Below are 13,500 nucleotides of genomic sequence, written 5' to 3'. Positions count from 1 at the left end.
ACTTTGTTTTTGTGTCAGGGGATGTGGATGTGTTCTTTATATATAGTGACTGGAGGAGGTATATAGCTCATGTGGTGAGGTTTGTTCATATGTGCAGGGTTTGTGTGTGTTGTCTCTTATAAAAATAAGAGATAAGAGACTTGATTTTAATTCATCACTCATTCATTAGTCAGGTTTAGGCACCAAAACTTGGTTAGGTCGCTGAAAGCCCACAGGATTAAGAGAGGAAATGGAAATTCTTCTTTTGCATATTAATTGGGTGAACTTTATATGTTCTCATGCTGGATCACGTCCACAGCTATAGCTCTTTGTGAGGTCAGTCCCACTGGCTCAGACGCTCAGACAAGCTGCATGTATTCTTTATGCCTAGTGTGAAATGGCAGACAGGCTGGTGAAGGAAGTGCAACATTTAACCAGCCAAAGAGAGACTGTTTATTTACTCACACTGTGGTGCACCAAGTCAAGGCCAAAGAAACCGTGAACTTCAATTTAGTAGATGGACAGAAAAATGATTCCAGTGGGATGTTATGTGTCTGCTCATTAAACTGATTCATGAGATAATATCTTCTTATACTTCAAAAGCTAGAGATGGTAGTGATCGTAGTGGGAGAGGGTCAGATAAGATTTTTGTATGGCCTTGTGATTCTGCATTAGTTACAAAGGGATTCATTTGAAGCCTTGACATATCTCCCAGTGCTTTTCACTTTAATTTATTATACATATTCAGGTTATTTGACTAAGCTTTGCTTCTTTTGACCCTGTTTTTTCCAAAGACATCAGCTCATCAGGAACAGAACTTCTTCTGCAGCAAGTCACTTCATCATGATTGAGAACTGACATGACCACAACTCTCTGGCATATTGGGCAGCAATTAATATTTCAGTGCAAACCACAGGCCATTCAGTTAGTTTTAAAGAGTTGAAAAGTTGAAAAAGACATGAAATTCAATTACACTGCAAAAAATATTAAGGAAATCTCAAACTAGTCAGATCAATGAACAGACTCTGAATTGTGTCACTATTGTCTTGAATCTTATTCAACATTACCAGCGTGTATATGTACAGATGTAGAAAACTCCGACGAGCTAAGCTAATATGTGAGCGTTTTAGATTGAGATTTGCCTGCATAGAGGTACTCTAATGGGTACTCTGCATTTTCTGTTTGTTTAGATGACTCATTACAGTGTTATACTGTGGAAAACAAGAGATCATTTTAGCTTTGTATTTTGTATGAATCAAGTGTCCTACATTTTGTGTTGTGTTTGACTTAACGCTGCAGGAGCAATCTGTCATTATGAGACTAAGATTATTGTGACTATGTAATTATGCATTATTTATCACTTTGCATTAATGATCAGTGTAAAATGTTAAAACTATTTTTTCAAAAGGAGGTATAGAAAGGATATAAGATGAGGCTTAGTTACATAAGACCCATTACTAAACCTTGTTTAATGATTTATTAGCTCACACATTCATCAACATTGATAAAACTCATAAACCAGCTGACCATCTGAAGTGTGTGTGACAGTGTGTACATCACTGTTGACACAGAGGGATGTATCTCCATCTGGAGACACAAAGTAGTTCTCCACAAACTAAACTATTTAAATGGAAGAGTAACATTTAAGGTTAAATTACTCTTTCATTTGAATGTGATCAAAAAGGTTGTGACCGTTCTCTTCAACTAATTAAATAAATGCTCACTGTGATGAGGGTTCCCTACAATGCACTTCATGACTGAATATTGATTGAGAAACCATGCAACACCACAGCAGTCACTTTTGATCATTGTTCCCTTTTATTGTTTTCATCCCCATCATTTCTGACATACACATTACAGGGCATCTTGTCACATGGGTTAGTTGTAACATTGTTGATAACTTCACCTCTAGAGGGCGATACTTAAAAGATTGGTGCATCTGCTTGGTCTGATGTCATATCCTGTCCGGGACATGGAAGGCACACTGTTTGCTGAGGTGAGCACTGATTTACCATTTTTCACACTCAAAAGAAAAAAAATGAACTTGACATTTCTTGTTGTAATCTCCTTGTCATTTAAAATCTAAATTAATTTGCACTGAGGAGAGAATAAAGTCTCTTGTTATACCTTTGATAGAGTCTTGCAAGATATAACTAACATTAGCAACATTAGCTTGTCTCAGTGATTTTGTATCAAGTAAGTCTACTGACAACGCCCAGGCCCCAGCTCCCTCTGTGGCTTTCTAGAAAAACCTCTATTCTCACTTATTTTATAATGAAATTGGTACTATATCTAAACATGAATCATCTCTAGGGTCTATTAAAGAGTTAAAGTTGAACTATTGAAAAGTGCAAAAAAAGTTATTGTAAATAAATGTGTGCAAAAAAACTATTGCACTCTGCCAGAGTCTATTGTTTCACTTTCAAATAGAAAGTTTTTTGCCAAGTCCGAACAACTTGCAAAATGTGGAGACAGGATTTCACTTGATTCAAACTAAAATGAGGGCAAATATAATATATGTGTCACAGCAATGTGACAAAAGTTAAAACAAAAGTGAGGCCAAATGACTTCAACATAATTATTGGTGACTGGATATTGTTTTTGTACCTTGTATGCTTTCATAAGGTCCAGTGGGTCCACCTTGGGGCCCTCCAGTGAGTCCTGGTTCTGTAGAAGTGTTCGCACCGTCTCCTCCATGCTGCATTCAAGAAAAAAAGATCAATTGTTCAGTGTATAGCCCACTGAATGGGTGTTGACTGGTTTTCAGTGTTAGAAATTCTTAAATATATCAATATATCAAAATAAGTAATCATCAGGAATAATTACTATTTATAAGCCATTGAAAGGCCCCCATGATAATTTACTTTGATAAATAAAATACCCTGTCTTAGACATGGTGGAAAGCGACAGCAAGTGCAGCACAACGTCCTGTTGTTTGAATAGCAAATGCACTTGTGTCCATCTGAGCACCCATGGGTGTGTTGGTCTTAAAATGAAATGTTTTGTGGACTCAACTACTTCACCCAACCCTCCATCAGCATAGTGTGCAGTAGATAATGAGTGAATTTTCATTTTTCTGTGAGCTATCCCTTTAAGGGCTCATAAAGAAAGTGCTTACAATGGGTGCACAATGCAGATACACTCTGCTTGTTTCTAACTTCACTCTGTACCATAGACTGTTTTAAAAAAACTCTGCATACAGCATCAAGCACACAAACAATAAAAGTGACATTATATTGTAAAACTGTTTGAGGAGGACTCAGTGATGAAAATAAATAATTCTGAAGTAGCTCTGGAGCATTACCACAGGCCAGACAAACAGCACATTACAAACATGCAGGTTAACAATGAGGACTGCTCCAGTATATATATATATATATATATATATATATATATATATATATATATGTATATATACTGGATATATATATATATATATATATATGTATATATACTGGAGCAGTCCTCATTGTTAACCTGCATGTTTGTATATATATATATATATATAAAATCTGTTCAGTTCTTGTTAGTTCATAAATGTATATCAATATTCATGTCAACCACTTTGACTTATTCCAACCTTGTTTTGTATTTTAGAGGTGGGCATGTAACTTTGGTTTACATTGTTTGTCATTGACTGAGCCTTTATGTCACAAATAATAACTTAATTGTGAAGTTAACAGTGTCTGCATTACAACATGATATTTCCAGCCCAGTGGACACAGTAATGAAGTTGTTAATTGGATGCAGAGGTTGAGAACGGAGGGAATGTGAAGCTGATAAACACGGTGATAGGGGTTCTGATGTTAAGGGGCATTTCACTTTGAAAGACCACCTTCGGACTTCATCATTCCAAATGACTGCATGAATATTCAACATCTGCACTGGATCAGCTCTCCGTGAGATGACCTGACCCACAGTGCTCAGACTTTTCCAAATCTATTCCTAATAATGCAATGCTGATTAGTGCCAGAAATCAATTTAGGAATGGTAATTATTTGAGAAATGCTCCTAGCACACACCTTATCCACTGAATGAACAAGCAAATCTGCTGATAAAAGATAATATAGTTTGAACTAATTTAATAAATATGTAAAATTCTGAACCAAGTTAAAGATAGTTGAATCTAGTGAAGTATTGTTATAAAATATGAATTTATATAGCACCTTTCTAGTCTTGATGACCACTTGCACAGAGTGCATCTACGACAACGGCACAGCGGTCAGCGAATTCGGGGTTGAGTATCTTGCCCAAGGACACTTTGGCATGTGGAATGGGGAAGACTGGGATTGAAGGTCAACCTGCTCTGACCCCTGAGCAAGAGCCATTGCAGAACAGTATTACACTGTAATTCTTTGTGTCAAGAGGAGATCGAAGAGTAAAGAAAAATTACATTTAGCCGGGGGCAGCAACATTTTATGATCCTACAAAGATGATATGATAAAAGTTTCTTGTTAAGCAGGTGTGTAGCAACATTACCATTCATTTAGCTTTGTTTTGACCTCTGCTAACGACTGAGGGAAATGTTTGGCTCTTAAAGGTTCAGTGTGTAGAATTTAGTGACATCTAGAGGTGGACTGTCATGTTGCAGCTGAATACTCCTCATTTCACCCTACCTTTCCAAACATGAAAGAGAACCTGTGGTGAACTTCATTTGTCATGAAAACTCAGAAGGTTTTAGTTTGTCCAGTTTGGACTACATTAAAAACATGGCGGCCTCCGCAGGGAGGACCCCCCCTCCGTGTAAATATAAAGTTTTTAGATATAAAGACTCCACTCTGTGGTAAAGAAAACAACTATTCATACATTTTAGATGAAACACACCAGTGAAAACATCACTAGGATTATTTTATATTCAATGTCTGCCAAAAATTCCTTTCACCTAAATCTCACACACTGGACCACAACACATTTTTTAAAATGCTGTAAGCCTGCACCATTTCTTCTCCCAAACAAAAGGTTCACTGTGAAATGCATCGCCACTGTCAAAGCTCTGATTTCAACTTTTGTTTAATTGCTCAGAGCTGTTGAGCACATTGTCATTATCCTAAGACATAATATTTTCACATTAGTCTTCAGAACAGCCATAATATTGAAGCCGATGTTTACTCAAATTGCTTCCCGTGTATCACTGTTTTCTTGTCTGGTGATTGTTTTTCCTCCAAGCTGTGCAAGCTTGATAAATGCAGAACATGACATTTTGCCCTGTCACTCCCACAGCAGCTTTCTCCTGTTTGATTTGTAAATAACAGCCATTAACACTAGCTGCTGACTGTGAGCACATGACTGGCATTCCTGCACCAAGTCACTGCCGCTGACCTGCAACGAGCCAGGCCGGACTGAAAACTGCAAGTGAGGTGAACTCCAGGACAAGGCAAACTACATCATTTGATTTGAATATGTTTTGGTCTGGAAGTCTGGAAGGCCAAATGTGAAATGCAGATGTCACTGTGTGTTGCTCAAAGGTCCAAGCAGGCCAACTGTCCTGGTTGGAGGTATATATCCCATCGTGACCACTCACGCTGAAAGTGCCTGCGCTTATACAGCTGTGACAGAAGCAGAATGTGTACGCCTGTTAATGCATTCTAAAACTTTGAATTTGTGATAAACCTCATATGAAAGTCCTGCTGCAGAAAGTGCTGTGCAATGGAGTCAATCGTTGTAGTTTGTGGATGTGGAGACGGCACATGATAATTCTTTAAAAGATAAAACAATCAACATTTTCATGTCAGTGGTTAGGGTTGATTTTTTGAGCTCTCTAATTCAACAAAAACATACACATTTTCATTTTGCTTTGTCATTTCGTTATGTGATGGGATTTTTTAAATGTTTCTATTTATTAGGTTAATGCTTACTAATCAAAATGAAGAAATACATTTATAGAGTCACCTGCATTAAAGTTAGAGAAACATTTGGTTTAAAATGACAGTGTCAATACTGTAATTTGTTTGCCCCAATGTCTACACTCACATAGTTGAAATATTACTTTTTGGACACCAGAGTCTGATCTAAGATTGTTAGCTGTTTCTAATGACCATATCAGTCATTTCAGTACTTTCTAATGGACTCTGCATCACAATGTATTAACCATCCTGTGAAAAATGTACTTCCATGGCTTTGGCCATTTCTGAAAATGACAGCAAACGCATCACAACTCGTGCACTCTGAGCTTTCAGGATATTCTGAGGTCGTTCATGTCGACCCTTCTGTTAAACACAGTAAACACGGCCTCATTTGAAGGCAGCATAAGTCAATCAGCAAGTAATGTACAGTGCTACAATGATGCTTGTCAAGCTGGTCATTTGTCATCCTCACATCTGGATCTATGAGAGGCTGCCAGCACTAGTTTGACCCACTCAATAACATTAAAGTATGTTAGTGGGAGTAATTGCTAACATTAGCATAAGCTTGCAAACCTCTATTATCTGTGTTAAATACAAAATTAAGTCAAAGGGTTCGCTCAAATTTCTAATGTTATGAAGGGGGTGTCACCCAGTCAGTGGAGTACCACTTTAATTGACAGTGCATGGTAATGTCAGTAGTTGAATATCAGTCAACAGCTCTCATGGGAATCGCACACTTAGAGACTCAAAGGTGGTACAAAACGTTTTTCTTACTCTTTTGGAATGTGAAAATGTTGATCACAGTGACTACAGACATTTGTTTTCCACATTTCCACAGGTTTTTTTTCCTGATTTGTCAAAAAACAATTCTTAAAATTAAATTAGAAAATGTTTATTTACATAATGATCATAAAAAAGAATGGCTAAACTGTAAAGGCTTTCTGTTGAACCATACATTTTATTTATTTTTTGTTTGAATGTGCCAAGAATGCCAATATTTTACAATTATTTTCTGTTATTACAGATATTACAGAAAAAAACTTTAGGGACTAACAGGACTAAAAACACAAACTATTTATAATATAGTATAATTACACATTTCTAAGGACATAATTACATGTAATCATTGCTTAAGACCATACCACAAATTTTGTGAATACATTTAATTACTTAATATTAAAAATCTTACAGATGAACTTATTTAAAATGAGATACTAACCTAAAAAACCTATAATTTAGATTTTTTTTTTTTTCAGATTAAAGACTTAAAGCTTCATTTTAGTTTTAAAAAATTCAGGGGAAAAAACCAAGGCACTGACAATGTTATGTTTGCATTCTCCTTTTGTTTTTAAGTAAAGTCACAAGTCCACCTGATTTCTCTCAACATTCATGTTATTCTCGCTTAATATTTTATCCATTGCCTCCACTGTTCCCTCACTTAGTCATCACTTACCCCATGTTGTTTTCCCACCGGTGCTGCTCATTTGAAATGAGTCTAACCTCAGTCTCCTCAGTTCACATCGTTTTGTGTTTGTGATTGGGCACTGAGGGGAAAGTGGGTCTCTGCAGGTCTCTGTGGACCATGAGGAACGTAATGTGCAGCTGAGTGAAAAGGGGAAAAACAAGCCGTGCACTGTCCATGCCATTCCAGTCTCATGACTGCAGTCTGCCAGCAGACACGTATGCAGTCTGATTGTCCCTCTGACTCATTTCAGAATTGCTGCTGAATGAATACTGAATTTTTGTCTTTGCTCTCATTCAGCTGGAGAGAAGAGGAGAAGTGTTTTGTGTTATTTGGGTGCTATGCGTTAGTCCTTTTAACAAAAACCAGCCAATGCTCCAATCTGATTTCACTTTATATATACTAACCAGGATGGATCCTGAAATCATCATCTCTTTTGTAAGTAAGACAAAGCAAAGTCAAATATTTGAAGTCCATAGTGTTGGTCACTCACAGGAGATCATGTGAAAATTATTTCATCAATGAAGAAGAGCTCCCCATTTCTAGTAAAATGACCTTCATATGTGAAATGGATGGCTTTACCCTTTTAGAAATGCATTGAACACACACATATTGATTTATTTCAATCATATGCAGCATATTGATGAAACGATTCTCCAACATAAAAAACTATTATTAAAATTACTCTTGCCAATTTCATAAAATTAAATTCCTCAAGTTGCATGCTGTGTTGTTTGAGTCCCTGATTCAAATAAAGGTTAATATTGTCCATTATTCCAAGGCTGAGATGCATGAATATGTTATATGCAAAGAAGTTTTGCCAATAGACTCTGGAGACATGAATGAAATATGTTATTTAAAGTTTTATCAAATTCATATTCACAGAGTACAACAGCTATACTGACTGCTTACATTTGCATTTAGCATATAGCACAATTATAGCTTAATACAATACATTCAGTATAAACATGTGATATGGGTCTTTGCTGTTGTGTGACCATCATCTCATCATGCACAACAATGAATGAATGAATGGCCTAGTTTCTCCTTAGACTAACGATACAAAGCACCATCAAGCACCAGCTTTATGGGAAGCATGGCTGCATTTCTTTTTTCACTGGGTTTACATCTATGATTTATGTGAATTTCAATAACACATTTTAAAAGAAGAGCACAATTATTACAAAAATGTGTTCATAACACTGGATGTGACTGGTTGTAAAATGTAGAAGGTTTGATGATTGTTCTGACAGTCCCTGCATCATTCATCTTTAACAACACTGAAACAATAATGATTATTACTGCAGTTGCATAACAATAGCAACTTCCTCAAGGTAATATCCTTGCTCTGTAAATCTTACCAGCACCAGAAAGGTCGACTGTGGCTCAGGAGGTAAAGCGGGTATAACTATCGTATAAACCTTTGATTCATATCTGTTTATCTGGAGACATGTACTACAGTGTGTACACAGTGTAGGCTACTATAATTCAGTGATTAGTGAAAATTAAACATTAACATGTGATGTGATGTGACATCAACAGGTTTACTTCTAGTGTTGAGTTGCAAAAACATTTTTTAATGTGAAGAATAATACCTCTGAGTGTTAATTGATTATTAATGAATGTGACTAGTAACACCTGTGAGTGTTAAGTGAGGATGAATTAGAGTGACTAGTAACACCTGTGAGTTAATTGAGGATTAATCATTGTGATTAGTAACACCTGTGAGTTAATTGAGGATTAATCATTGTGATTAGTAACACCTGTGAGTTAATTGAGGATTAATCATTGTGATTAGTAACACCTGTGAGTTAATTGAGGATTAATTAGAGTGATTAGTAACACCTGTGAGTTAATTGAGGATTCATTAGAGTGATTAGTAACACCTGTGAGTTAATTGAGGGTTAATTAGAGTGATTAGTATCACCTGTGAGTTAGTTGAGGGTTAATTAGAGTGATTAGTAACACCTGTGAGTTAATTGAGGACTAATTAGAGTGATTAGTAACACCTGTGAGTTAATTGAGGATTCATTCATGTGATTAATAACATTAGTGTCAAATGAGGCCTAATAAATTTGTAAATAAATAATTAGTTCATGAATTTTGAAACAGAAGATCCTTCGGTCAGTGTTTTCTTTATGAGACACAAAACAAAATTAAATTGATTAAAAGTATCTTTAAGTAAGTAAGTATGGTGTGATTTAAACAAAACATGTTATTTAGTTGAAACTTGAACCACAATGTTTTAGGTAAATGTTTAGTTGTGTGGGTCTTTTTTTAACAATGATGTTTCTCTACAGCTGACTGACACATCACCATCTACTAATTTGCAAGGAGAAAAAAACATTTCTACTTTTTTTAAATACTGTGCAGAAGTTCTCCATGGCAGAGCTGAATTAACTCACAGTCACAAATCAAATCATCCTCATCTCAAACTTCACTGAGCATATGCAGAATGGATGTAAGCTGGATCATGAGGCTGCAGTGTAACAGTTGGCTGGACATAATGCTGGTTATTATTTCCCTTTATCACATCCTGAGAGAGGAAATCAATATGAGAGAACACAGCAGTGTTCTCTCACTGCAGAGGTACAGACACTTTACCTCAAGTTTTAGTGTCCAATAAAACTGAGTAGATGTTTTCCTTTAAACACAACCTCCACATATAGTTTGCTCTCACATTAATGAAACTGTTGGATGTCAACACAGACTTGCAGCAGTTTATCACAAGAGATGTTTGGAGTTTGTGTGCAGTGCTGTTGGGTGTTTTGGTCATTGAGTTGTGGCCACTGCGTTTTCATCTATTACTTATTATTATCTAACTCATGAGACTCTGTGACAGAGGGGGAACTTTCTGAAACATTGTGCCTCACAGAAAAAAGTCACAGCTCACTTGATACCTCCATCATGGTCTAACAGTCTCCTTAAATTCATTCAAGCTGCACCAATGTTCGAGCCGCCCCCTGATCCAGATCCACACCAAAATTAAATGGGTCCTTCTCTGACCCATACCACATCCTTCCAGCATGTTTAATGGTAATCAGTTTGGTTGTTTTTGTGTAATCTTGCTTACAAACATACAAATCAACCAACAAACAATGAGACAGAGGTAAAAACATCATGCTGGTGACGATATCTGATGATCTAATCTAATTTGTGTGTAAATCATGGGATATTTACAACACTGCCTATGGGAGAAGTGGCTCTGAACCAAAAACAAGTATATATATATCTATATCTATAGATATATATATCATCAACTATACATAAAGTCTAATACAACAGGAATGAATCAAATATATTTGGAATATGTTAGATTCCAATTTTGATGATTGAGGTACAGGACATGTTCTTGTCATAAGTCCAAACTCTTGAAGGTGTGGCCTAGTTTGATGAGAAAAACTTTTTTGTGTTTTTAAAAAGCAGTATTTAAGTTGCACTACTTTTTTGATCTTTCTGCTGCCACACAAAGTGCCGAACTTGTATAAAGCACTCAGTAAACGTAATCGTAGTTTTGCCTGGGTGAAAGGGTTTAAATGGCTGTATCAACAGCAAGGCACACACACTATCTTGTGAAATGGATCATTTTCTTATCAGTTTAGCTCCAGGTTTCATAAGTATGTTGCACATTAGCTTTTTCCTACCACTGTTGCCATAAGCCATCAGAAGATAACGGTGATTATTTGTGAATACAAAAAAGAAGGGTTCTTCTGAATGGCCTACAAATCACATTGACTATAAACTGTTAAACTGTTTCCTTGCCTTATTGCAGATATACTGGATATGTTGCAGCACAAAACTGATGTACAGAAAATATGTACGTAATAAGTTTATTCTAAAAATATGTTTTAAATAGACGCTGTGTGTTCATAGATTCCTTCTCCAGGTCAAAATCTGGTGCTTACCTAACACATAATGCAAATGGAGAAGCAGCGGCTCGATCCAAGTGCTCCCTTAGGCCTGTAAATGGACTTTACTGTGTAGAATGAAATTAGTTCCCCTTTACGTTTTCAAATACCTGAGGAGTTATTGGCCTTTACATCTATTGTTAGGTTGTAGTAAAAATATCAGCTTGCTGTGGTGAAGGTGCTACCTGGAGAAGTGCTGCTGCAGTGTCACCATCTGCTGCCCACCCTGCTGAGACTTGTCCCGCTCCCTTCTCTCCGCGCCCAGATGTTGTTTGCTCTCCAGCTGGGGATTATTATTATGGATTAGTCTCTGCAGCGTAGCTGTAGGGGAGAGGAGTAAACAGTTAGATTGTCGTTAATCTTGCATATCATAATACCACTGAAGATTTCACACCTACAGTGCATCTGTTCAATCCTGTAACCCCCCTCTAGAAAGGCACACTCTGTAAGCAAGTGTACTTGTTTGGAAACAAGCAGGACCAGCGTGCAGCCTCTCCTCAGTCTTCTCACCCCACCTCACATACATTGGTTTTGAAACAGTGTCCCGATCTGTGCTATCCCCACAGCTGACAGCTTGAGTGAGACAAACTCCCTTCTCATGACATTTAAACAGTGGCCTGAGGTAAATTGTCACTTTGGAACCAAATAGTTAACAAAGAGTGAAGTAAAGCGCTCACACATGTCTGGTAGCGAACGCTGAGGTTTGGTTAATATTACAATAACTATTTTACCTTGTGCCTGGTTCTTTGAGTGTTATTTTCCACATATAGCTATTACCTGTTCATTATATTGTATGTAGAATGTTCTGATTAACCCAACAATAGTACTGTAATAGCTTTTAATAAATGACCTGTTAAATCTGTGCTTTGTATCAGCTTAATGGGAATGTTCATTAGGGGGAACTAGTTTTTTCTTTAGTATCAGAGATATGAAGTGTCCGGTAGAACTGTCCGTCAGTTTTTCAGTTTGCTGTGGTTCCAGCCGTTTCACAACCAGTTTGGCTTCTTGTCACTCACTTTATCCATCACACACAATTACTTCTACTCCACCCTGCTGAGCTGCAGTAAGAAGCTGCTGAATTACATGAAGCCTTGCTTGATACAAAATGCCGATTTTTGCAATTACTGAGATTTTTGTCTGTATGAATTTTGCTCACATGCTGTATTCGAATCACAGCTGAGTCAGAACAATGTGCATGAACTGATAAGACTTATAATAAACCTACATCAGTTTCGACCGCTGCCCCCACATTGCTCTCACTAGACTGGTCTCAGACGTCAGAGCAGGTGAACAGCAGGTATCACAAATGACATTAGCAGGGGCTGACTTCTAAAATTGAGAGAGCCACACCAATAAGGACCTTTTATATATATAGACAGCAGACTTTTGCAGCAGGAAAAGCTCAGTTCCATTAATCTACGCCAGTGAGCAAATATGCGCTATACCAGGGCCCTGGAACTAGCTCACCTAAATGGAATGTCGTCATTGATAATGTTATCGTGATGTTATCATGTGCTTTTGCTGCCATGACGTGCCAAAATATCTGCTGGGACAAAGGTCTGTTGTTCCAGTAAGCAATGACAGTGTGACAGTGTGACAGTCAGCCAGCATGAGCAACACCATAGAAATGAAGCAGTAATCAGGCCGTTATTAATTTAATTATTCACACTGGATTTGTCAGGTTCCAGTATCCTGGTAGATGAGAAACTAAATGAAACTAAACTTGTCATTGTGTGATAAAGGGCTTTCCAGAAGCACGGGACCAAAAGGGAAGAAATATTCTAGCACTGAAAAATAGGCACAAACTAAAGTGCCACGTTGTACTAATACAACACAGGATGTTATCTTCTCTTTTCATTGTTGAGGTCAGAGGAGGTTTTCAGAACTTGCAATCATGCTTGGTTAAAGTGTATACATGTCCCACTACTAAGTTAAACCAGATCAAGTGTTCAACTCTGCCCACAAAGTCACACCTACTCCTGTTCCCACTGAACGTTAATTATGTGTTGATGAAGTGCTCATTTTTCAGTGGAGTACCACAGAAGTCAACACATACAAACACACACATATGCAGGTTTCCACAGTTACCCTTATTGGGACTTTGCTTTGACTTCTATTCAATGTGTACAGCCTAAACAAAACCCTTTCCCTAGTCTTAGCAGGACATATGGACTGAGCTTTGGTCCCTTCAAGGTTTGCTGGTCCTGTGGTCAGTGTGGTCAGTGTTTAGGCTGGGAAATCATAAATAGGTAAGAAAATTGACTACACACACACACACCAACTACAACAACATTTCAACTTGCTTTGT

The 13,500-nt window shown here is 37.2% G+C and overlaps 1 protein-coding gene across 6 annotated transcripts in view; it reads right to left on the bottom strand.

Annotated features, from left to right (window-relative positions):
* The window catches only part of LOC109637336 (nck-associated protein 5-like), a 69,719-nt gene that overhangs the window by 44,408 nt on the left and 11,811 nt on the right, over nucleotides 1–13,500 (bottom strand). For 5 of the 6 annotated variants that reach the window (XM_069533747.1, XM_069533745.1, XM_069533749.1 and 2 more), the window contains exons 2-3: nucleotides 11,378–11,513; nucleotides 2,587–2,677 (exon numbers count right to left, since the gene is read on the bottom strand). In XM_069533747.1, coding sequence (XP_069389848.1) covers nucleotides 2,587–2,677; nucleotides 11,378–11,406 — 120 coding nt within the window. In that variant the 5' untranslated portion in view covers nucleotides 11,407–11,513. Of the gene's footprint in view, nucleotides 1–2,586; nucleotides 2,678–7,275; nucleotides 7,406–11,377; nucleotides 11,514–13,500 lie in introns of those variants that run through there. The other variant, XM_069533746.1, reaches the window with a different exon arrangement.

Source organism: Paralichthys olivaceus, chromosome 10 (assembly GCF_024713975.1).
Source record: "Paralichthys olivaceus isolate ysfri-2021 chromosome 10, ASM2471397v2, whole genome shotgun sequence".
Classification (NCBI taxonomy): domain Eukaryota; kingdom Metazoa; phylum Chordata; class Actinopteri; order Pleuronectiformes; family Paralichthyidae; genus Paralichthys; species Paralichthys olivaceus.
Note: the sequence above shows the minus strand (reverse complement) of the source record. Positions and strands in the feature narration are given on the sequence as shown.